The sequence below is a fragment of the Thamnophis sirtalis genome, unplaced genomic scaffold (genome assembly GCF_051295495.1).
Source record: "Thamnophis sirtalis isolate CommonGarterSnake01/CBP01778 unplaced genomic scaffold, rThaSir2_p1.2 scaffold_4, whole genome shotgun sequence".
Classification (NCBI taxonomy): domain Eukaryota; kingdom Metazoa; phylum Chordata; class Lepidosauria; order Squamata; family Natricidae; genus Thamnophis; species Thamnophis sirtalis.
Window position 1 is genome coordinate 36843614 of NW_028261384.1, and position 26836 is coordinate 36870449.

General features: G+C 37.2%; 1 protein-coding gene across 3 annotated transcripts in view; it reads right to left on the reverse strand.

The window, feature by feature from the left end:
• AGMO (alkylglycerol monooxygenase) overlaps positions 1-26836 on the reverse strand; it is a 154574-nt gene that overhangs the window by 91870 nt on the left and 35868 nt on the right. For all 3 annotated transcript variants that reach the window (XR_015696340.1, XM_087712754.1, XM_014076208.2), the window contains exons 4-5: positions 8577-8680; positions 5371-5466 (exon numbers count right to left, since the gene is read on the reverse strand). Coding sequence is in view for 2 of the 3 variants with exons in the window: in XM_087712754.1 (XP_087568880.1) it covers positions 5371-5466; positions 8577-8680 (200 nt within the window). In the remaining variant the exon portion in view is untranslated. The remainder of the gene's footprint in view (positions 1-5370; positions 5467-8576; positions 8681-26836) is intronic.

Here is a 26836-nt window from a genome sequence, read left to right on the forward strand (position 1 = left end):
CTAATGTTCTGTATATTTCTACCTGGTGAATTCAAGATAATTTGAGAAACCATGGGCCATAAAACAACTCCATACTACATATTCCATAGTATCATCAGTGCAATATAACTACATTGTAGTAATATTGTAATAATCCACATTGCAAAAGACCATGATGTTGGGAAAGAGTGAAGGCAAAAGGAGGAAGGGACGGCAGACAATGACATGGTTAGACATGCAGTGGACATCAATGACTCCAAGACACAATACAGGATGGGGAGGGGAGGGATGACATGTTGTGGTCCATGGGGGGTCACAGAGAAGTTGACAGACCTGGCAACTGAACAACAAAAACTGCACATCACAGGGCCCCATAGTGCCATAGTAAACTCACAGGGATGCCATAGTATATTTTACTACTTAATAAATGGAACTGTTATTAAATCTGCTTCGGTTCTCTGGACATTAATCCACACAATTTGGGAACCAGGAAAGTTGCATATAACAAAATATACAGGTTTCTCTCAATAGCACCTGTAGATGTTTAGCACCAATTTTTGAGAAATATACTGATTTTAAAAAACCTTTTGTTATATATGAAGCTGTAATTATTTTCATTCATTTAAAAATAAAATAAAAATATATAAATACACAGAACTCTTTCCTATAAACAAACATCCAATCAAGCTTAGGAGCCAAGGAACTTTTATTTATACTGATCAAACTATTAGATAATGTATTTTTCTTCAAAATACTATTATACTTTCCTTAACCAAATTCAGCATGACTTACACACACACCCTTAGAATATGAATCCATATTTGAGACCATCTGGTGAGGAAACATAAAAATAAAAGCATGGTTTGCTTTTCTACTAAAGTTGTTGTGTTAATTCAAAATAAGCGAGCCATGTATTTTTACAGATGGACTTGGTGGCCATACTTGCCATGTGAATTCTCTACAGGGGACCTGGGAACAGCAAAAACCCTAGGATATGCGCTTGTCTGCCTGCTTGCACACTTTGAAATTTTCGGCAAATCCTGATTTATTCATCGCCAAATGTTTTCCTATCTGATTAGGCAGTTTTCTACTTCAGTAAGCATGTAATATGGAGGTAGCCAAATTTCCACACTGAGGAGTGAAACAATAATATTTTTGGTTTGCAAGTAAAAACAAGCTAAAAGAACCAGCCTGTTGGGATCATAAAGGGATTCATGGGGGTTTGAATTCTAATATAACTATATTCTGGGTATGAAGAAGTGAAGATTTAGGGTTCAAAACTGTTTAGAGAAGAAACACAAGGTCATATTTGTAATAAATTATCTTGAGGGCAGAGTGCTGGCATCTGATTTTTTGTTGTTTTATTTCTAAACCCACATTTCTAAACCTATGACTGAACTTGGCTTATAATGCATCTATATCAGCTATAATGTTTGATAAGATATTCTGTTCCCTGTTGGAACTCAAGTCAGATGGTCCTTCTAGTATGTTTGAATCAAGCAATCTAATTATGTCACATCTGTACCTACCAGTTCAGACCGGTTCGGCCAAACTGGTAGTGGTTTGGCAGCCTGTGTCACTGGAACTGGCAGTGACCAAGGCCTGCCACACCCACAAACTGATTTTCCAACAGTACCGCCATCTTGATTTTCAGTTCTGCACATGTGCAGAACAATTTTCGGTGCAGAAATTTATTTATTTTTATTTTTTAATATTTTGCACATGCACAGACCTATTTTTGTGCAAATGTGCATGCACACAGAGCACTGAATTGCACACACACCGAACTGGCAGTAATGCTGGCAGCAACCCACCCTTGGACAGGAGCCCTGTATCTTATGATCTCTATGAAAGGAGAAGCAGTTAGGTTTACAGAAATGCATGTAGAGACTTCAAAAGACTGGTTTGGGACCAGGGAAAGCTTTCGTATACTCAGAACTGCACATATAGAGCTTGTTCGTATGAATGCCCAGAAAAATAACATAATATGTAAATTCTCAGGACATGAAGGTATTCAGATCTGACATATGTATTGGTTAATATCTACATTTAATACAAACCAATTTCAAATTTTAGATTATTATACAAAGAAAATATATAAATTACAATGCAATTAATGCATGACTCAACTAATGTAAGGCTCATAAAATTCAATGTAACTTCAATAGGTCTGTGCACTTAAAGTTTTAAAATAAATAACAATAATACATTAAGTAAGCATGAATAATATGAAGACATCCCTTAATATCTGAATTCAATCTGATACCCTCCGGTTGTGCCAGAGATTGAATCCCAAGGATTAAAAACACTGAACATTTAAACTAAAGACACTAATCAACTGTTGATTAATCTAATTAATCTAATTTATAAAGTCTTAATCAAGAAATACACATTAACAAGATGTGGGTATATATAGCGAGAATAAGTGGTGCAGTGGCCTACAGGTGGAATTCTTGCCTCACAATCAGGAGAGTGTGAGTTTGATCGTAGGTAGCAGCAGATATTTGTCCCTCTGGGGCACAATAAATAAATATCTGCTGCGAACTTTGCAATGGTGACAGGAAGGGCATCGGCCAGTAAACACTCAGTTCCATTCAGTTGCACAAATTCCACCCAGATGCAAGGGATTACAAGGTCATTAAAAGACAAAAAAATTAAGAAGAAAATAATAAAGTACCATAAGTAACACAAAATGAATGTGCATGCAATTTATTCTAAACCGATTATATCAAAATATAATACATAACCTATTTTACTATTTTATACTGGATTACATATGTGGTTGAAAATTATGACTTTATAGTATAATATATCTGGTAGGGCCACAAACTAGAGACAGATGTCTATGATGTGATTGTAAGAATGGTAGTATTCCTACAGCAAACATTGCTAAGCAACATATTGCTTAGATTTACAAAATATTGTAAATCTAGGTGCAAAATAACACACACAGCAGTAATTAACATTTTACAAAATTTTCAATATGTCTGGATAAATCTGTTCTAAAATATGATCTGTTTTCCACCCAAGTCCTAAAACTAGGTAAAGAGAATCCAAAACATTGTACCTGTCCATTGACCTATTCAGGTTGGTGAAAAGTTACGTATTTGTGTATGACAACAGATTTTGAGCATTTGGTTATCTTTGGTTAGCGCTGGTGCTTGTCAAGATTTCTTTCCTTATCTCCATCAATTTTTCTCTCTTTTCTTCTTCTGTGCTTTGAAATCTGGGGTAGAGTTCCAATCCATCTATCTCCCCTTTCCATATTTCACTCTTGCCATTACCAGCCACACTCACTTTGTTATCAGTATTCAGAGTTTTATTATCTCTTTGCTCATTTTTTTTCTTCCGTCTTTTGAGCTCTGTCCTCCACTTTCTTCATTTGGTAAGCATCCTCAGTTTCTCCATCAGATTTTTCTATTTTGTATTCCATATCTTCCAATCTCTTTTCAATTCTCTCTGTCATAACTAATAAATTTTGAATTTCAAACATAATCATTTGCAATGTTTTTTTTTTTCCTGCTGAGCCATTCTTTCAATTTTGCAGACACTGCCACTACAGGGTTTAAGGCTATTTTAATAAACTTCAAACAAGTTCATTTATTATCTTTCAAATCAAAATGTTGTCTTCCCTCCAATAGCTAGTGATAGTACTTCCAAAAGGCACCTGTATAAACAACTTGTGCTCTTCCTACTATCACTGTCAGTAAACAAACTGAAAGAACCTTGAATCTCAAGTGATCAAAGGGAAAGAAGAAAAACAATGTGTCGAGCCTCCAGCCTCTGAGTGGCAGTGTAACTGCTTTTCTTTCTGTTGCTACAACCCTCTTTATAATCCTTCTTATTATCTTCTTTATATTCCAAGCTTAAGAAAGAAAAACCCTTAAATAGAGATCAAAAACAATCCAATCAATCAAATCAAGCATTATATAAAAAGGAGAATTTTAATCCATAGGTATAAGCAAAAGTGAAAAAAGAAGAAAGAATTAATCCATTCAGTTTAAAAAATAGGGAGCCCTTGCAAAAGTTCCATCCATGGAAAAAAAAAGAAACTGGATAACATACTAAGTTCAATGCAAATCAATCTCGCCACCTACAGTCTTCTGTCTTCAATCTTAACTTAATTTTTTTTCTTGGGTAGTCTCTTCCTCTAATAATTAAATTTCCTCACCAATTCGACACTTTCTCTTTCCACTTTCTTCCTGTTCCGGAGCTGTCCCAACTTCAGTAGCTTCATTAGCTGCGTTTCTGTTGCCAGAAAAAAAGGGCTATTCCTGGATCTTTCAGGGACTTTGCGGTGTCCCTGAGATCAGCAGGAGGTGCCCTTCTCAATTATCATCTCTGCGGGACGGTTTAGATCAAAATGGACCATCCAGCGGCAGAAATTCAACTGCAATCTCAGAGCACCAAGGTTGTACGTCATGCCGTCACGACATCAGCTCTTCTCATCAGTTTTTTTGTCTGTGTGTGTGTGGGGGTCCCATCATGGACATATTTGAGATCATTGATGAACTTAGCATTCTATATGGCAGTTTTCCTATTATGGAAAATAATTACCAGCAGAGCTGAAACATATCCATCTTTTCCCAACTACAATTTAGGAAAGAACTCAAAACTAATTTCAAGTTTTAAATGTTATTATTTTAGCCTCATGTTTTGATGGTGGTGGTGGCAGTGGTGTATTTAACAGATGTTAGGCAGGTTTTGATCTGTTTCTGTTAAGAGCTAATAAGGACCACTATCTATAATATATGTTCTATATAAAAAATAAACAAATAAATAACAATTTTAAAATAGCATATGTAATCATTCGTGTCCAACGAGTATAGAAAAATGTAAAACACATTGCATAAATTCAAGAGAATTAACATACACATTTTGGCATATTAAAAATACTTGGAATAAGATGTATTTTTTAAAAAATAAAAACTGATAGTATTTTATACACAAATACACACAAAACTGCAACATTCATGAAGAAACCAAGGAAGCCAATGGAAAAATTGTTTTATTATTTATAAATGCATTATAAATATAGTCTTATTTTTCTTAAAATATTTAATATATGAATTTTCTTTTTAGTGTTGCAGTTTTAAACATTTTATAAGGTGAAGATGTATAGTATTAATTTATGCTTGTTATTGTTTAAAATATTTTGGTTAGGGCAAAATAAATTAAACAAACAATTTTTTTTATGACAACTGGGACCAAGTGCCTGTAGACTTGTTATAATTGAGTATATAATGGAGAATGAAAAATAACAATAAACTTCAGCTTCTTTTCAAATGAGTTATAAAAATAATTTTCTAATACAATAAATCAGCTTCAAATACGTTTTCAAGACATTGATCCAATCTAATTGTTCAGGCACTGCTGAATATCTAAATTTACCTCTGTATGTATCCAGAACTGGTAAAGGAGATTAAACTGAAGATGAACAGCGAATATTGAAGGTGGGATGCAAAGAGCCAATGGGAGGTAAAATATCTAAAAATAAAAGGGAATAATAATGACCAAAATATTCTTTTAAAATCAAAATTTGTCAAGTAAAGAATCTTACTTGAAATTAAGTAAGTCACAAAACTTACTTAAGAAATTAAGTCACAAAACTTCAGCAATTTCTTATCCTCCAAATACAGTGCACTAAAATTTGATTTTCCTAAGCCAAAATCAAATTAGGGAAGGTTGGATTCCATTGCGCAACTCTCTGTATTGTGGATGTAAAATTAACTGCATAATCATGATATGCCTCAAACAATATGAACAGAAAGAGCCAGATAACAGAAAACTCTTGGCATCCTATGATAATCTAATGCAGTGAAATATGTTTCTTTGAAATCTAGTAGCGATAAAGATGAGAAAATAACCAAATGGGTTGCCATGTTTTATTATTTTAAATTTCTTAACTCAACTATTTTCCTTGTTGCTCTTTTGATATGGAATACATTACTACTCAGAATGATGAATTCCTAAAGGAGCAATACTTTCCATACAACTCATGTGCCTCCGTTTAATTATCATTAAGAAAGAATCTTAAAACCTCCAGGCCAAAAACATTAGCACTTTTATCCAACAAAGACTTGTATAACTAGTGTATATTTATATAAAGCATTTTAAGAGAAGGATTTGGAACAGTTATTATCCGAGAAATAGAAAATTTTGAACTGACAGCATATAGCCTTTTCCAAAGCAACAAAGAAAGATTATGAGAAGTCTGATTATTTTCCATTTTGGTATGACAAAAAAATTCATTTTTAGCACAGTGAAACAAAACAAGCAGCATAAAATATTTTTGCTTTTTTGTTGAATCCATCTAAATAGAAACCGATTGCTTCACTGGAGGCCAGAGATTTTCATTATGCCACACGAATTAGAATATTTGGTCTCCTTCTGCAACAAGTGCTTATTTAAATATGTCCTGATTCTATAGTTAATAAGCTCCCATATCTTCAAGGACATCTCATTTTAATTAAGAGAAAAACTTCACTCATATAAATTAATCTGCTTGCTTCTTAATTCATTTATGAGTTTATTCCAATCATCAATGATGTTAAACAGTGTAGTTTGTTTATTAGATTAGTGATTTTATTAATTAGCACATTATTGTGATACTTATTTAAATTGTTATACATCTACGTTACAGAGCTTTTAGGGTGAATGTTAGTGAAATATATCAAAAAGCAAAGACAAATTATAATTTTAATTTAAATGCATAGTCTGAAAAAACTTTAGTGCATTATGTGGAAATAACTCACAATAAAAACAGTAGAGAATTACTTTCAAAGAAGTAGGCATAATATAAAGTGAGATAGTTTTCAACTCCATTTTAAACTTATTTTCAATGTATCTATTTTCATATTTTCTGTTGTTTATTAATAAACTACATATATACTTCTTACATTGTAACTATTCCATTCCAAAGGCTTTGTGATCATGGGTCAGCAAAGTTGACTAGTACTTATGTGAAAGAATAAACTTCTTCACCCTCTTGTAGCTCTGGTTCAAATTACAGCAATAGTGTGAGAAGGAATGGTGATCAATGGCTGTCACAGTAAGATTGCCCTCATATCCACCATGGAGGTCAAGGTGTATTTGATCATTTGACAAATTAACTGTCTTAAGAAGAGGCTAAACTAAGTAATAAACAGAGTCACTAAGGAAAAGTCACTGTAAGCCACACTAAGCAAGGCACTCTGAGTGCCTTGCAACAAGCCCATTTTCTGTTTTCATCATTCAGAGGGATTATATTACAATCATTTTATCATGATACAATTCTCATCAGCTACAAATAAATATCTTAATACTCACATTATTTTTTAACATATAGTAGAAATTCTAACATTTCAAAATAAATTATATTTACTGTTTCAATTACCTCTGATCACACTTATTGCATTAGTTGAGAATTATCAAATTAATTAATAATTTATCAAATTATTATCTTTTTATTGGATATATTGGGTAAATGCTATTTCATGGTAATCAAGGGTTGGTTTTTGTTTTGTTTTTAAATTTTTAGTGTAATACATACCATAGAAATAGACCAACAATATATTAGAATGTCTTACAATCAGAGAATATACCTTAAATCAGTGATGGCGAACCTGTAGCACACGGAGCCATTTGTCAGGGCATGCGCGGCGCAATGGCCAACTGAGTTCACCCTTTTTAAAACCATTTTCTGCCCTCCCCAGGCTCCAGAGGCTTTAGAGGAGCCTGTGGAGGGTGAAAAGAGCTTCCCCCCGGCCCCCCGGAGGCTTCATGAGCTTCCGTGAAGCCTCCGAAGTGCAAAAAAGGCCCTAGGGGCAAACTGGAAGTTTGGGAACAGACTTCCGGTTTGCTCGGAACGTCATTTTGACTGCTCCGGAGGCTTCAGGGAAGCCTCCTGAAGGTCCCTGAAGTCTCCAGAGGGCATCCGGGGGGGGGGGGGGGTGAGATGCTGTTTTCGCCCTCCCCAGGCTCCTATAAAGCCTCTGGAGCTTGGAGATGATGAAAAAAGCATGCAAAAAATGAGGGGGTATGCGCACTGGGGGGGTCACACATTACATTATGGGTGTGGCATGCCCGCACACGACCCCCCTATGCTCCAACTTATGGCATGCGAGCCAAAAAAGGTTTGCTATCGCTGCCTTAGATTATAGATTAGAGTTAGATTTTTGAAATTTATTTTAAAACCATGTCTCATTATTAAAATGAGTTTGAAAATGGGAAGCAACTTAAAAATCAGATCAGGAGCCATAATTGTACCATTTTAACTCAATGCCCAAGTGAACAGATGCATCCTAATTTGATGCTAAACATATCTCAACTGAAAAGAGTTCCATTTCAATGGTACTTCTACTCAGAATATCATTTCTTGAGTACACACACAATGACACAGAGTGAATTGGTGACAGACGAAGCACCCTTGTTTGACATGTAGACTAGATCTTCATATGTAAGGGAACTGTACATTTAGTTCTCTATCTAAAAAGTATCTAAAAGCATTTTTTTCTAGTTCAATTTACTCCTTTTTATAGTTTATAAAACACTATAAGATCTTTAATTGTTTTACTCTTTTTTTGTCTTTGACATGCACTATACACTGACATACTCACCCATGATGCAAATTTTTGCACAATAGATTGCCTTAATGCTGTGAGTAAGTTATAATGTTCGGAACTATGATGTGCTTGATGACCAGCCCATAAAAAATTAATTTCTGCAATAAAAGAAAATTATTTTGTGAGCCATGCACAATATGATGAAATTTATATTTTAAAACAAAATTTAGCAATAAGCAAATAAATCCTTTTATGTGCACAGAAATTCTGCATTTAGAAATATGCATGATACCCAACATATGTAAAGTGTCAATCCAATCAATATCGTAGCAGTTACTTTTGAAAAAAAAAAGACTGACAGAATGCAGAGAATGACTTCTGGAATTTTCCCCCGAACTCTTTTCATAGTAGTAGAAGGCATTTTATTTTCTTCTGTGTAATAACATAGCATATTCATCAGAATGCATGGATGTACATCAGTGGTGGGTTATGACCAGTATGCCCCGGTACTGGCATACCGGTGTCTGCTGGGAGCACCAGGTACCATTCTGGTACGGTGCTCAAGAGGGCTCTCCTTACCTCTATTTATGCCAACTGAGGCATTTGCCCATGCGCATGGAGCATACGGTGCCAGTGCGATGCTCCGCCAAGCAGCTGGAATGTCGCAGGCAGTGGGTACGCACACACGCACTGCCCACATGCATATGGTGGATGCCTGGCCCCATTGAAGCGTACCGATTGCAACGGGATCCAGAACCCACAACCACATGTAGTCAAGAGGAAACAAATTATATTTCTCTATAGCAGCCCTTGCTTGAAGTAATCCTTTTTCTTACTCAGTCTTTCTTTTGCCAGCATCTCCTGCCATATGCAACTTTCGCTTTGTACTATTTAGTTTTCAGTTACTCTGCTGATGGAAAGACAGATGAATACAACAGATACCCAAATCCTCTGTATATAATTTATTTCCAATATTCTATTTTTTGGGGGGAAAGAATAACAATATATAAATTGTTAAAAAATGTTTCTTTTTAATCTGGAAAAGAGTATCTAAAAAATAAAACTGTGAAGTAAAGAAACAAGCATTTGAACAGACAAGTATGATTTATGTATAAATGAGAACCCAGATTGTTGGGGGCAATATGCTGACTCTGTAAAACACTTAGAGATAACTGTAAAGCACTATGAAGAGATATATACATCTAAGTGCTATTGCTATTTGAATTTAAAAGGAAATGTGAAATAAAGAAAAGTATGTTGCTTATTTTACAGCAATTCCTTTGCATACTCTAGATAGAGCTCAGTTCATACATTCCTTTGAAGTTAAATGTTTTATGTTTTATGCTTTACTGAAGAAAAATCAGATGTTGCTTTTTCCTAAACATGAAGTCCCCCCCCCCAAAAAAAATACTGAATTCTTCAATTTGGCATAGAATACAAGAATCTTTAATTTAATTTTTTTAATGGTAAGTAAATAGGATCTGTTCACAAATTGATCATCAAATTGAAATTTTAAATTTAATTTAAAAAAGGGTTTTACAACAGATTCAAGTCACAGAAAGGTGATCCTGTATTATTGAAGGCAAGCAATTAATTTGGTCCTGTCAGTTTTTGTTTGTTTGTTTGTTTTGCAACATCTCACAGATGTTTTCACAGAGTTTTTTGCCATTTGTCCCAGGTGGTGCCTTTCTTTTCAGAACAAAACAGAACTACAGAAAGATTTCAGACAAGATGTCAAGACAAGGTTGGGTTAAGTATATACAACAACAACATCCACTTGTCCAGGTAACTAACCTATTTAATCTTTTCTTAAGATAATAGAACATATTCCTCAGCAATTTTAAAGTATCTTGTTCAATAACAGGAAAGATAAGAGGCCCACAAAAGAATGAGTTGCTTAAAATATTGGGATAAACCAGCTTTTCTCAACTTGGAGTCAAGGAGGCTTGGGGTTCCATGAAAGATCAAATAAAAAATTTGGCTTTTTAAAAACTTCATATGTAGAAAATCATAATTTGTGGACATGATATCCAAATACCTTAAAAATACTCTTTGGATTCTTCTATGGCAGTGATGATTAACCTTTTTGGCCCCAAGTGCCCAAATCAGAATGCAAGTGTGGAACTGCAGCCCCGGAAACGCAAAGATCAGCTGGCCGGTGTGCATACATGCGCCAGCCACCTAATTTTCAGGTTTCCGGCCTGTGCATGTGTACCATCCAGTTGGTCTTTGTGCCAGAAACTAGAAGAACAGCTGGTGACAGCGCATGTGCCCACAGATAGGGCTCTGCAGTGGCAACTGGCACATGTGCCTTATGCTTGCTATCACGGTTCTAGGGTAAAATTACTTCATTGGTTCTTCCAGGGTAAGAAAGACTATATTAAGCATATTCTATGTGATAAGACCCTGGCCCAGTCTATTATAACTGACTTTTATTTTCTTTGGGGAGCGGGAGGGAGGAAATAATCTTTCATGTGATCTAGTACATCCCTTTAGTACAGAAAAGTATTTGTTAGGGGACCAATCCAAACTTCTTGACTTGGACCATATCTAAAGCCTCAAGTTATGAGGAGCTTCTGTAGCATATTTTTTCTTATTCCAAATAATTTTTCTAGTAAAGTAGCTTTCATGCATAAAATATTTGCATAATGTTTGAAGATATTAGTATAGGTAGTTAGTAAAAAAACACTTGATATTTGAATACATACATACATACATACATACATACATACATACATACATAATCCTCAAAAGACAATCTTGTATATCTAGATGTGTTCTCCATAACAAAGAATGTTCCATGTTAGTATTCCTTCTGTAATGAAACATGGTTTGCCTTAGAAATAGTGAGATTTTTACAAACAAATTGACCATAGATATTTCAGTGAATATCTGCTCAAATGTGAGTACTTCCATTACATCTTGATTACCTATGTTAGCCTAGGCTCATTTCTACCTCCATCTCTGTGTAATGTATTAATTCCTCATTTATTTATTGTTTCATATTGTAGTTATATATATTTTTGGTTTTTCATAATTCAGTAAGTAAAATATGTAAATAAACAGATACTGTATTTTTTGAGTATAAGACATACCGAAGTATAAGACAACCAAGATTTTGAAGAGGTAATTTTTTAAAAAAGTTTTTGCACTCTGCAGACCTTCCAAACTCTCTGCTCACCTCATATTTTTGGTTATGCAGAGAATTTGAGAAGCCTGCAAAATTCTCCTGGGTGCTGGGGGGGAGGGGAATGAGCAAAAAATGGCCTGTTTTTCACAAAAACGGAACCATTTTTGCCAAAAAAGGAGCATGCATAGCCTTTAGAAGGCTTGTAGAGTTCTCATGGGGACTGGGGGGAGTGGAACAAACAAGCTAAAAATGACCTGTTTTTCACAAAAACTGGCCTGTTTTTTGCCAAAAAAAGAGGACATGCATAGCCTTTAAGAGGCTTGTAGAGTGCTCTTAAGGGGTGGAGGCAAAAACAAGCAAAAAGCGGCCCACTCATTTTTGCCCTCCCCACCCCCCAGGAGCACTTAGCGGGCCTCCTAAAGGCTATTCATGTCCATTTTTGTGAAACAGGTTTCAGGAGGTCAAAAGTGCTGTATTCAGTGTATAAGATGCACCCAAATTTTCACCCTTTTTTGGGAGGAAAGGCGGGTCTTATACTCAAAAAATACGGTAGGTATAAATAAATTTCATACTGGGGAATAAAAACAACATTGACAGATAAATATTTTATACAAGGCTGGCAATCTCTCTCCCTCTTTTTGCATTTTACTGTTATACCAGACGAACTTCAAGCCTGAAAAGTCCTCTTAAGATCCACTTGAACTTGCCTCCTAGTTTTGTCCATTAGGGGTAGCAACTTTGCACTTTACACAACTCAAAGTCTAGAGGTACTGATGAAATTCTATTTAACACTTTATGCCACTATTCATATATTTTCATTCAGAACAAAGGAAAGTAGATACAAGCTAATCTCTAGCCAAGGGGTTTCCAAACATAACTGGATGAGAAATCCTAGAAGTTGAAGTCTACAAGCTAAAGTTGCCAGGTTTGGAAACTCCTTCTTTAGCCCAACAAATTATCTCTTCAATACTCAGTGTCAATAGCCACTTAGTATTGCCATTTACTTAAAGTAGATCTAAGATCATTATTTTATAAATCTTGGATATGTGAATATGTCTTTGGCAAACACCGCTAAAAAGACTAACTCTTTTGGATTTGACAGATTAAAGCCTAAGAGGTGTGAGAAAGCCTTAAGTACATCACTGAGTGAAGGTGATTGGTGGACTCCAGATGCTGCCTTGTAGTATTTATAAGTTTTGATAGGTAAAATTTAAATAAAGCATATGATAATAATATGAAAATTGACTGGACAGGACCAGGATTGTTAGATCGGCGGTAGAAATTACAAGGAGGCATCTGAGGTAACCTTGAACTGTTTATTCAAACAAGAACGAATAGAACATCAACAGTGAGTAGACCGGCACCTCTCCTTCGTCTGACAGCCTTTTATACTCGGCTGTCAAATAGTTCGACCAATAGCTTCGCGTATGACAGCCGGCAACCGGCAGGCGCGTCTGATTGGCTAAGACGCGCCTGGCTGCTGGGATGACCACACGGTCGCCCCAGAGGAGGCAGCCTGAGTGGAGGGAAAGTTCCAGCTGACGGGACTTGAAGGCCCTGCAGTCTGGCAGTGTGGTAGCTGTAGGCCAACCTCTCAGGACCCATGTCATTATGTGAGACAGGACAGGGTCAGCTCGAGAGTGGGAGGCCACATCCGTGGATGTTAGGGGCAAGTCCAGCTCGGCAATGGAGAGGACAGAAAGGCAAGGAACCGACTGAGTATCCTTGCAAGGAAGGGGGCAGCGACTAAGGGCATCTGCATGCCCTAGGTGCTTGCCCGGACGGTAGCATAGGGCGTAGGAGTACGCCGCCAAGAACTCCGTCCAATGGGTCATCCTAGGGGATAGAATGGGTGGGGTCGGCCTATCGCCGGCCAGAAGCCCAAGGAGCGGCTTGTGGTCAGTGTAGAGGGTAAAGTCATAAACGGCCCTAGGGGCAGCAAAAGATCTGGCCGTTGCGAACATCTCCAAACCGCAGGCGGTTAAGAAGAAGCCGCATTTTCTCGCTTGAGAATATCCCTGCCGGTTGTTGGCGATGAGGAAGCACTTGAACCTTTCTAAGAATGCTTCCCAGGACTCTCCGCCAGCTCCGAAAGGAGCGAAGGCTGGCATGCCGGCCATCAGTAATCGGCTGAGGCAATTCTGTGAGGCGGCTGAGGCGAATGAGGCGCGGTTGGTTTGTCCGGTCTACACGCCTAATATAAGCGTTGCTTGTTCTTCAGGTTTCAGGTTGTGCTCAGAGCCGGAGTTCCCCACCGCTCGTTGCCAGTGTTAGATCGGCGGTAGAAATTACGAGGAGGCGTCTGAGGTAACCTTGAACCGTTTATTCAAACAAGAACGAATAGAACATCAACAGTGAGTAGACCGGCACCTCTCCTTCGTCTGACAGCCTTTTATACTCGGCTGTCAAATAGTTCGACCAATAGCCTCGCGTATGACAGCCGGCAACCGGCAGGCGCGTCTGATTGGCTAAGACGCGCCTGGCTGCTGCCGAGCTGTCATTCGTAAGTCCGAGGACTTACGAGGCTACAACACTCAGGATAACGCCTCTTTGTAATAATGTAAACATGCCGTTAAATTGGGATACATCTGCTATCTGACATTCTAAAAATTAATACAACAGTATCTTCTATGCCAAAAACCACATTGGGTGCTTAACACCAAAATGTAAATCTCTTAAAGGAAATGCATTAAGAGATTTTAAGACCAAGTACTGGACAAATTTCAAACTATGTGTTAAGCTAGATATCAACATTGATAACCAGAAAATTATAACCTGTTATAGGAAACAATCATCCATAACTGCACGAAGCTCCCACAATATGTACAGCTAGACCCCCCCCTCTTATGATTTAAACCTGGAAAAGAATTCCTAATATCCATTCTAAAGCGATTTTAAAAAAAATCATATTCTGTTCAAGTATACAATATTCTTAAACTTCAATTTTTAAGGAAAACAAAATAACTTAAACCACCCTTCCTAATGAGTTCATTAGAAATCATTCAAACTACAATAAGTGCAAAATAATTTACATTTGAAATACTTCCTAGAAGAATGACAGAAGCTAAATGAGAAAACTAAAAAAAAAAAATCTAAAAAGTGTGGAGGTTAAAGATCTGTCTCTTTAGTTGTTTTAAAAGCATATACTTCCTATCACAAACTGTGTGTAACACAAGCCTCAATTCAATGAGATACAGCTGTACAAATACAATACTGTAACTGAATCTTGCTTTTTGCAGCCCCTTCATTTTTTTTACATTGTGAAAAGTTCAAGGAAAAGAATATATGATGATTTTACATTCTGCTATTATTCATGTGAAGGTCAAATGATATTCAGAAACAATTACTACAAGTCCTTTTTATTGCTAAACAGTATTCAATTAAGCTAGCAAAACCAACAAATTATGTTCTTCATTTTAAATTCATTAAACAGTCAACGGGGAAATTAGTGCATTTAAAAAACCAGCAAGAAAATCTATGTACAGGTGGGTCTGAGGCATATAGGAGTTCCAACTGCTGTAGTGTTTCCCATTATTTATTAGGAAATAAATGATTAGTTCAAATAGAAAGAAAAAGATCCTCTAATATATCTTTCAATGAAACAACACATCAGTTATTTCATACAATGCCATTCCAAAGTGTCCACTGAGTTTCATTTGACTCATTCATAAATAATAATATATAGCATTGCAGACTTAACTTGGACTAAGAAATCTTTATAATCAAAGTTAAAATTTTAATTTTAATTTTATTGTACAAATGGCAATCTCTTACGAGAAATTAATTTTCACATTCTGCACATTTATTGGTTGGGAATTTTTCATCTCAAAATATTGTTTGCTGAATTAATTACAATATACCTCATGGCTTTGCTTTCTACTCCAACCTTAGTATAAAAATTAGAAGAATATAATTTTCAAATGAGTTGAATAAAATACAGCATGGTTTTATTTCAGAATCTTTATTAAATCCAATCTGTCAAATGTGAAATACTTTCACTACTTTTGAAGCAAAAAATTTGCAGACGAAATGTAGTATTCATGTTACAACCATGATATCAATCTATCCTCAGTCTTATTTACATTAAAAATTCAAGAACTAAATTGAATACCAGATTGAAACTTTTTTTTAATTTTAAGAGGCATGTTTGTGGAAAGGAACAATGAGAATAGTTACCTTTCTTTCAACCCTCAATCATATGATTTGGTATTATTTTCCGTAAACTCTTCTTGGAAAACACTGTTATAAAGGTAGACCTTGATTTGCCACCACAAATGAACCCAAAATTTCAATTGCTAAGCAAGACAGTTGTTCTGTAAGTTTTATCCTATTTTACAATCTTTCTTGCCATAGACGTTAAGTGAATCAGTGCAGTTGTAAGGCACTGTATTGCAGTGCAGCTAATCACATGATTGTTTAGTGAATTTGGTTTCCTCATTGACTTTGCTTGTCAGGTTGCAAAAGGTGATTACATAATCTCATGACATTGTAACTGTCACAAATATGAGTCAATTGTCAAACATCTAAATTTTGAACATATGACCACAGGGATGCTGAAATGCCCACTAAATGTGAAAAATTGTCCTAAGTCACTTTTTTCAGTGGCAACTTTGAACAGTCATTAGATGAATGGTTAGAACTGCAAGATTAGTTCTACATTAGATGGTTGATACTGATTTGTTGCACATAATCAAAATAAATTGAGCAATGAGTGCAGGACTCAAGGTGTGGCATGGAATAGTTTCACAAGGAAGCTTTCTGGTAAATATTGTGCACATAAGAAAAAAATTGGACCTTACTGGAGAATAGTCAAGCCATTATGTTTGCACTCAGGATATTGCTCTCAAGATTCTATACATCCTCTATAAAACAAAATAATTATTCTAATAGCCATTATTATTAGACAAGGCAATCTCTTTAAAAAGTTTATAAAGTTAAATTAGAGTCAAATAAATATACTAATATACAATGACTGGGATTGTAAAACAATATTTATCAGTTGTGCTTTTGTCAGTTCCAGTGGCTCTCTAGGAAACAAACCAATGGATGCCTTTTTGTCAGAATGGTAAGAAACTCATTTTTCCCAGAACAATAAGTGTTATTATTTAATGTTATTGTTACACTCCTGTATAACACTAGGATAATGCCTTTAATAGAGTGACTGACAACTTTGTTTATTCAAGTTTGTTCTTAATTCATTATTACTACATTATCCTCAGCATTTTGTTTTTAATCATTTAAACATCAAAATATATCTGAGGTCATAAATTATTGGACATATTGCAAGATATAATTATTAAATATCACTAATATACAGCACCTTCCCTATAGATTATTGTGAAGAACATAAGTGATAGAACTTAATTCAGCCATTAATATTGGCCAGATGAAAACTGAAAAGTTAGATATTTAAGTTAGCTGTCAGTGTTGAGACTTAACATGATGTTGGAGTTTTGAAAGCTGTATGATGATGCTGAATCTGTCCAACACTTAGCTGGTTGCAACAAGAAGGAAACTCTTTTCATGGGTCCTATGTTATTAGAAAAGTCTAGACAGATACATCATGTTGCTGCCAGGTTTTGACTTTCATTTCTACCAAGTGATTAGACGATTGAGTCAAATTTAACTGCTACTTGCTGCTTTGCTCATTTTATTTGCTGTTTACATTACTGTTTTTATTGCTTATTTTTACATTTTTATTACTATAAATTACTTTGGAAATGTTAGATCAAGAAGTAATTCATATGTGTGAAAAAATTATATTGCTTATAATCATATTCTCTCCCTCTCTCCCTCTCTTTTGTTTCACATCAATTGTTGGACTTTCTCCCATATTCATCCTAAGGTTTGGATACAAAAATACTGGTATTTACATAATTGACCTTAAATTGTTTTATACAAACTTGTTTAATATTAAAAGGCAGGGGGTGGGGGAAAACAGTGAGATAGATGTAAAATGCTTTTTGGGAAAACAAAACTGGGAAATTTGCTCCTTCGATATAACTTCTTTTTTTCATTCAATCTTATTTATATCATTCAAAAATTAAAATCTTTGTGTGGTCTTTTTAAGGATTCAAGGAATGGGCCAGTTAGTATCAAATAGAAAATTAGGGGAAATGTTCCCAGGATATACATGCCAAGAATGAGTCCTAAACCTGCCTTAGAAATATATGTATAAATGCCAAACTGAAATCTCCTGCCATATCATTTGAGAACGACAGCAATCCCTCCCACAGATAAGATCCACAAAAGTTATAATAATCCAAACAAACCACCAATCTAATGCAATTTAGATATAAAGTTCCACACCCAATAGAGGCAATCACACCCACAGAAAAATCCCAAAGTAGCTATATACCACTATATCTTAAAGAGTATATCTTGTGTTATTATCTAAAGAGAAAAAAACCAATTCTTTATTTTGGTCATTTATCAGCTTCACAATCTTAAGACACAGAAATAATTTTAATAAAACAAAATGCAATGAAAAAGTGAAGTGAAAGTGGTCAGTACACAGGTAAAACTTTCTTAGTATAACACTTTGAACATTGGTAAAGCCACACTTGAAATACTGTAGTTTTGATTATCAAGATACAAAAAACAAATTGAGAAAGAATGCAGACAAGTGTTAAAAAAAAAGATGTTTAGGGGACCAGAGACCAAACCATATGATGAACAATATCCCAATATTTACAATATATTTCTGTCACTGAGAAGAAAGGGTCAACCTATTCTCCAAAACATCTGAGGCTAGAAAAAGGAAGCAACAGATGGAAACATAAAAAGAAATATGCAACCTAGAATTAAGGAAAAATTTCTAGTTTTAAATACATTACGTTTTAAACCACTGTATGTAATCTATATGAGTTTTCCCGAAAATACAACATGTCCTCATAATACAGCCATGCAACATTTTTCTGGTGGGCAAGCCCCCTGGACAACCCCGCCACCTCCAGCCAGGCAGAGCGCCGCTCACCAACCTAGCAATATCCCGAAGGTGCCAAGCCACGGGAACCTGGGGGAGGCAAAGGTGATCGTGTTGCTTGGTGAGCAGCGCTCTGCCTGGCCAGAGGTGGGGGGGTTGCCGGGCGGCTGCTCCCTTGCGAGTGGGCTCCCAAAGAGCCAGGCACAGCCTCATGGGCGAATGGCTGTGTTGCACTGTCACAGCAGCGCAACACAACAGCCATGAAGCAACCACGCTCATGAGCAGCCACCCAGCAAACCTCCTTTGCAGCAGGGCACAGCGTCATTTACTGACCTAGAGAAATTGCCAAGCTTCTCGCCGCCGCCCAACTCCTGCCACTTGGCACCTTCCAAATGCCAGTGAATGGTGCTCTGCATGGCTGGAGAGGGGGGTTGTGCAAGTGGCTGTTCCACTCTTGCTTACCCACCTCCTAGCCTCACGATGCATGGCCCAGCTCTCATTAAGGAACCAGGATACCTCTGCTGCTGCCGCTGCCACCATCCCAGCCTGGCTTTTTCCGCGGCTTCCAACTCAAGTCTTTCAGCAGTGGCCACTCTGGCTGCATGCTCTATGGTTGTACGCTCTGCAGGCAGCTGGCCCACAACCATAGGGTGTGCACCCAGAGTGGCCACTGCCAAAAGACTCATGTTGGAAGCCTGGCTCCATAATGAGATGGGCCATGCATCATGAGTCTGGAACGAGCTCCCCGCAGAGATTAGAACCCTCACCTCTCTCCAGGCCTTCCGAAAAGCTGTTAAAACCTGGCTGTGTCAGCAGGCCTGGGGTCAATGAGTTCCCTTCCCCTCTTGAATCGTGTGGCTGTTGGTTGTTTTAAATTCCCTTGTACTTTTTTGTTGTAGTTCTTTGTGTTCCCCTTCCCCTCCCTTGGGTTTGTGCGCCGCCCTGAGTCCCGCAGGGAATAGGGCGGCATATAAATAAAATGAACCTTGAACCTTGAACCTTGAGTGTGGGAGGCAGGTGAGCAAGAGTGGAACAGCCGCTCACGCAACCCCCCTCTCCAGCCGTGCAGAGCGCCATTCACTGGCATTTGGAAGTCATCAAGCCACGGGAGCCGGGTGGCGGCAAAAAGCACTCACGCAGCTTGGCGATACTCCTAGGTCAGTGAATGGTGCTTTGCCTGGCTGCAAAGAGAGTTTGCCGCGTGGCTGCTCATGAGCGTAGTTGCTTCATAGCTGTTGTTTTGCACTGCTGCAACAGCGTAACACAGCCATTCACCCATGAGGCTGTGTACGGAACTTTGGGAGCCCGCTTGCAAGTGAGCAGCTGTCTGGCAACCCCCAAAACAATAAACTCTCCCCCTATAATAAAGCCCAAGTCATATTTTGTAGGTAAATAGAAAATAAGACCCTGTCGTATTTTTGGGGAAACATGGTACTTATGCAGTTCCTCTGTACTAACATTATTAATTATTAAAGCTTTAATTCTGTATACACAAATAATCTTGGATTTATGACCATAATTGAGCCTAGAGTTACAGTTGTAAATGGTTGTGTTCATTCAGAAGTCAACAATACCTGAATAATACAACTATAAAGGGCTAGTATGAAATAAAAATTATCTTCATGTTCTAATTGGGAAAATATATTAGTAATCAAGCTTGGCTAATTGATATTGTAAAGTAATAAAATGGGAAGTCTGTCTGCTCTGACCCTTCAAATCTTTACTAAGTCCTTCTTTCTAAGTTGCGGCATCACATGACATATTGTGCCTTTTTTTCCTTCACTAAAACGTGGGTGAGAGTGGCCAGCATGTGATGCATCCAGTCTGCAGGCCGCAAGTTTGACACCCCTGTTCTAAGCCATTCTGAAAATTTGAAAAATCAGCATTTTATCAAATCACTCAAATATATTCTGCACTGATCTGCCAAACTTCTTAAATGTGGGCCCCTTCCATTCTAAAAGTCCTTCATTAGCCAAATTTTCCAGTACTAGTTTTGTTTTGCTTTTCTTCATAGAGAGAAGATGGTAAATCATTTATTGCCTCATCTGTTCATTAAGTAATTGTGCAAATTATTGGGGTTTTTTTCAGTACTACAACATCTAGCCTTTGACTTTGTTAATTTGATTTTGTTATACTGAAAGATATAAATATCAACTGGCAACTAAAGTGGAGAAGTGTATAATTCTCTGCTGTGGTGAAACATCCAAAACTACAAAGTTTTCTCTTCCTAATTTACCATTGAGGTAAAATCAAATTTATCCACAAAAAAAAAAAAAACAAGTGTAGGCATCAGGAAAATTGCCTGTAGGAAAGCAGATTCAAAATATAGAAGCTGTGGCATAAACCATAGCTTATTAGCAATCTTTTCAGACAACCCCTGAAATTTTGGTACTTAACATTTATATAGTTTTGCTATCTGGTGACCCTCAAAGTTTTCAAAATTAAGATTATAAAACAAAAATCTTCTAGTACACTTGTGCAACTATGCTTGGTTTACTTGCCTATTTTGTATGAACTTGTATGTACAGTGAAGCTGCTTTTCAAGAATCAAAGGGTTCATACTTTTGAAGTGCAAATATTAAAAACTTTAAAACTATATTTAAAGTTGCAATAATGTTTTTTAAAAAAAACAACAACCTGAAATGTCAAAGAGAATGTATTTTCTTTGGAAGGATCTGAAGAGGAAACCACTGGAATGAGAATGAAATAAGATAATTCTCCTTTTGTTCTTTTCTTTTTTTTTAAAGAGTTCTTATTTTTCTCTGTACTGGGCTGTCTTGTTAAAGATTGATGTTTGGTGTCACTTCTAGGAAGTGCAGACTGTTCGGCTTCATTGCAATCTATGTCCTCATCCCCTTTCTCTGTTGGATACCACATACTTTGGCAGCCGATATTCAGATGGGAAGTGCTTTTAATGGCAAGAATAGTTGCCAGTGAAACCTTTTTCCCACAACGTCCAAAATTCTGAATATGCATACATTAAAGAAACAGAAAGACAGTTACACGAGGAGGAAAACCACTGAGATTAATGCAGTTAAATGCAAATCCTGAAAACTCTTAAAGAGAGTCAGGGAAATAAAAAACAGGTCAATCGTATTTCATTCTTAATGTCATAACAAGGTTCCAAAGAACTACAAACAATTAATTCCACATCCAGAATATTGAGGAGCATTTTCATACCTGATGACAAACTGCATTCAAAATGAAAGGGATTTGTGAAAGTGGACTGCATTGTATTGTGACATAAAAGCCAGAGGTTCAGAGAAGTAGAAAAGAAAATAATAACAAATCCCACTGGGGATGTGTAAAGTCCACAAGGAATGTAAAGTAGCTCTTTGGATTCTGTCTTATGGATTTAAAGCGGCCCTGCATGTAAGTAAGAATTTTTATTGGCCAATTTTATTCAGAAAAATTGCACTCAAAAAGCATGTGCAAAAAAAAAAGTAAGTTTCATTGTGTAATTTTTTCCCGGCATCAGCATAGGGGAAAAAAGGAAAGTAATTTGCTTTTTATATAATACAAGCTAAGAAATCTCACAGATAATAAAGGCAGATTGTTTAGCATATGCCAGTTTTCCTTTAAATAATGCAGCTTATCTGACATTTGCTATTAATAATCCAGGTAATCAGCATGCAAAGTATGTTCCTCACTTCCAAAAGAAAACTTTATTCTTTATTTTTAAAAAATTGATATAGGATGATTTATCAGGCTAATATTGTAAATTATGTTTACTGTAACCAATTTTGTTATATTTAAGTACAATGACAATAAAGATTATACATACTGTAATCCAAGTTGATTGCACGGTTGCATATGAAAGTAATAATTTTTTCAAGCTATCTAAGGGGGAGATTGTAACAATTATCAATAAAAATCATAAGAATTTTATTATCTAAAGAATAGTGACCTTAAAAACAAAATTGGCAAATTTTTCACAATTTCCAAAGTTTTTTTTTTTACTTTTCAGAAGGCTGGCATTCTTGGCAAATAAGCTCTCTTTGGGTCTTTTCTGCTTTGGCTCCCACCTTGTTGGCCATCGTTAACTCCAATGCAAGGGGTGGGTCCAGTAGTCACTACTGCCAATTCACTTGTGGGCACGCTGCAGGCGCATGCACACATGGACATAGCAATAAAAAATGCTCTGTGCATGCGCAGCAGCAAAAAAACAAGATAGCGCTGCCTATGGTGCTGCCGGGAGAACTGGTTTTGGAGCTTGGCATGCCTGGGTCATGCCGGTTTCAGCGACCCAGGCTGCCAAGCTACTAATGGTTCAGCCGAACTGGTCCGAATCGGTAGGAACCTACCACTGCTCCAATATAAGACTGGCCCTGTCCTTAACATGAGATATATTAGATGATAGGTGTGTGTGTGTAGATAGATGGGTGGAATGGATGGATGGATGGATGGATGGATGGATGGATGGATGGATGGATGGATGGATGGATGGATGGTCGGACAGACAGACAGACAGACAGACAGACAGACAGACAGACAGACAGACAGACAGACAGACAGGAGATATGTATATTCTAGAGGGAGGGAGCCTCTAGAACCTTGATGCTAAAACTATGGCATACGTGCTAGAGATGGCACACAGAGCCCTCTCTGTGTGCTGTCGCCAACAGCTCTTCTGGTTTAAAAAACAAGCCTTTTTTCGGGCTGATTTCAAGCCAGAAAATGTTCCAAAAAACAGCCTGAAAATGGCCTGAAAAGCACAGGCCAGCTGGTCTTCGGTTTCCGGTACTCCGGCACGCAGATTCCAATTTGGGCACTCAGTACCTAAAAGATTCGTCATCACTGCTCTAGAAAAAAATATTTCTCCTGTGATGGAGATTATCTTGTCAGTGGAAAGGAAATGTATGCTCTATTTTATTATGCAAATGATGTAAATTGCACTAGGAATATAGTTTTATACTATTGGACACTTGAGAGTAATGGTTACCTTATTCTCCCAAATGGTCTATTAAAATGAGATTATAGTCTACTTGTAAGCATATCTGAAAGATTAAATTTATGGAGCCTATTATCTTGCTAGGAGTGGTGGGTTAAGGCCTTGGATCCTCAATTTGAGAACTCATTTCCCAAAGTGTCAAGATGTTATTTTTTATTTATATTAATTTACTTGCTTTTGTTGGATAAATTCTACATTTTTGTTGCATTAATTTTAAACTGGAAGATGCCTTGAGAATTCATTTTGAGAGGAAAACATATATCAAGTGAGCACATGATATCTCTTTTTTTAAAAGGGTATTTATTAACTAAGTACTATTTCTTTTATGTATGATACAAATGAGAGGGAAGAAATGATGGAAAGAGGCAGTCGCATTTTATGACTTTATGACTTCACTTAGCAATGGAAACTCCAGTTGCAATATTAAGTCAAAGACTATCCAATTTAGAAGCCAATAGCAAACTAGCTGTATTTATAAGCTAATATGCTACAAATCAAAGTACCAAATATCACTTTGCTGTGTGATCTCTTGATCCTACATATATCTTAAATATATTCTTTTTTTAAAGGATTAGTAATTAATGCCTAGAACTTCCTTTGGGAGAAAATGACAAGTAGAAAGCATTCAGAAATATAGAAAGTGTTAAGAAGTTCACAGAGAGCAATTAGCAAATTGTCTTTCAGAAAGTTAGCATTTTAGCAAAAATTCCCTACTGATCTATTTTGTATTGTATTGTATTTGTATTGTATTTATTTGTCTTGTATGCCCACTCCCGAAGGACTCCGGGCGGCTCACAATAGACAAGGGAAGGGGGAAAACTAAACAAAGACAACACTTTAAAAACAAAACCGCAACATTCACAATTTCCGCGGGGCTGGATGTTTCACAGGCCCCCCCGGCCTGCTGGAGCAGCCAGGACTTGGTGGCTTTGCGTAAGGCTGGGAGGGTAGTAAGGGTCCGGATCTCGACAGGGAGATCATTCCAGAGGGCTGGAGCTGCAACAGAGAAGGCTCTCCCCCAACATTGGCTGGTGGATGGAATCTGGAGGAGACCTAACCTGTGAGATCTGATCCGTCTATGGGAGGTAATCGGCAGGAGGCGGTCTCTCAGGTATCCAGGTCCGATGCCATGTAGGGCTTTATAGGTAGCGACCAGCACCTTGAAGCATATTCGGAGAATAATGGGTAGCCAGTGCAGCTCGCAGAGGATAGGTGTGACGTGGGTGTACCTGGGTGCACCCACAATCGCTCGTGCGGCTGCGTTCTGAACTAACTGAAGTCTTCGAACACTCTTCAAGGGCAGCCCCATGTGGGAAGGCTTAGGATATATTATCTGCTGTATAGAGTGGTTCAAAATGACACCTAACCAAAACTTTTATTAACAATTCATTGATGGAAGAATGCTAGGAGGAACATAGAAAGCTATTATTAGAAAATAACTAGATATTCTCTATCAATTGTTTGGTTTCATTTTCATACTTCATTTCTACTCCTCCATTCCTTTTAAATACATCAGAATTTGTGAAAAAGAAAACAGAAGAGATTCCAAAAAACTGAATAAACTATGACCAACATTTTTTAAGTAAGAGAAAATTCCATTGCTATTTATACGAACCTTTGTCCAGAGCAGATATTAGTAACATATTTTTTTATACAAATCAAAGTCAAGGGAACATGTCTTTCTCAATACTTATTCATATTTCATAATGGTTACATATCTTGTGTGATGGTCTTGCTTTAACTTCCTGCAATACTGTTGCATATGAAAATATGCATCTATAGTGTAATACATACTAACACTCATAATACGTACAAGTAGTCTTCGACTTACAACTGTTCATTTAGTGACTATTCAAACTTACAACATCACTGAAAAGAAATGACTTATGACCATTTTTCACACTTACATGTCAGGTGATCAAAATTATGGGAAACTGATGCATAAATATGACAGTTTCCGTGTTCTGGGGTCATGTAACCATCTTTTGTGACCTTCTGACAAGCAGTCAATAAATAAAGTAGATTCACTTAAAACCTTGTTAGGTTTAGGTTTAGGTTTAGGTAGTTTATTTATATGCCGCCCTTTTCCCTGGGGGGACTCAGGGCGGCTCACAGTTCAAAAGGAAGGGAGGACAAACAGATTAAACACATAAGACAGTACATCGTTAAAAGCACAACATTCATACAATTCGGGTGGGGTTGAGGTCTTTAGCCCCAGGCCTGTCGGGACAGCCAGGTTTTAAGGGCTATGCGGAAGGTCTGGAGGGTGGTGAGGGTACGAATCTCCACAGGGAGTTCGTTCCATAGGGTCGGAGCTGCCATCGAGAAGGCTCTCCTCCGCGTGGTTGCCAGTCGACATTGACCGGCTGATGGAACTCGGAGGAGGTATAATCTATGGGATCTAATTGGTCGAGTGGAGGTAATTGGCAGTAGGCGGTCTCTCAAGTACCCAGATCCACTACCATGAAGGGCTTTGTAGGTGACAAGTAGCACCTTGAAGCGTACCCGGAGATCGACAGGTAGCCAGTGCAGCTCGCGGAGGATAGGTGTTATGTGGGTGAAACGAGGTGCACCCACGATCGCTCGCGCGGCCGCATTCTGGACTAGCTGAAGTCGCCGAATACTCTTCAAGGGCAGCCCCATGTAGAGCACATTGCAGTACTCCATCCTAGAGGTCACAAGGGCACAAATGACTGTTGTGAGAGCCTCCCGGTTCAGGTAGGGGCGCAACTGATGCACCAGGCGAACCTGGGCAAATGCCCCCCTGGTCACAGCTGACAAATGGTGTTCAAAAGTCAGCAATTGTTACTAACTTAACAATTGCAATGATTCACTTAACAACTGTGGCAAGAAAGGCATAAAATGGGGCAGAACTCACTTAACAAATGTCTCACTTAGCAACATAAATTTTGGGCTCAGTTGTGTTGGTAAGTTAAAAACTATCTGTATTGGAAGACTTTTTAAAACAATATTTACCATATGATGCATCCTTTAAAATAATGTCTTATGGGAAACTTGCACATGGAGCAGAAATAATCGTGGGCCAAAAGAAAAGCTAGCCAATCAATTATCTCTTTAGTGTCTATGAATGATGGAGTTGGTAATGTCCATTAGGACCGGAGGGCTAGCATGTTTTTTTATTCATATATATATATATATATATATATGTATGTATGTATGTATGTATGTATGTATGTATGTACGTACGTACGTACGTACGTACGTACGCATGCACGCACGCACGCACACACACACATATATATATATATATACATATATATATATATACATATACATATATATACATA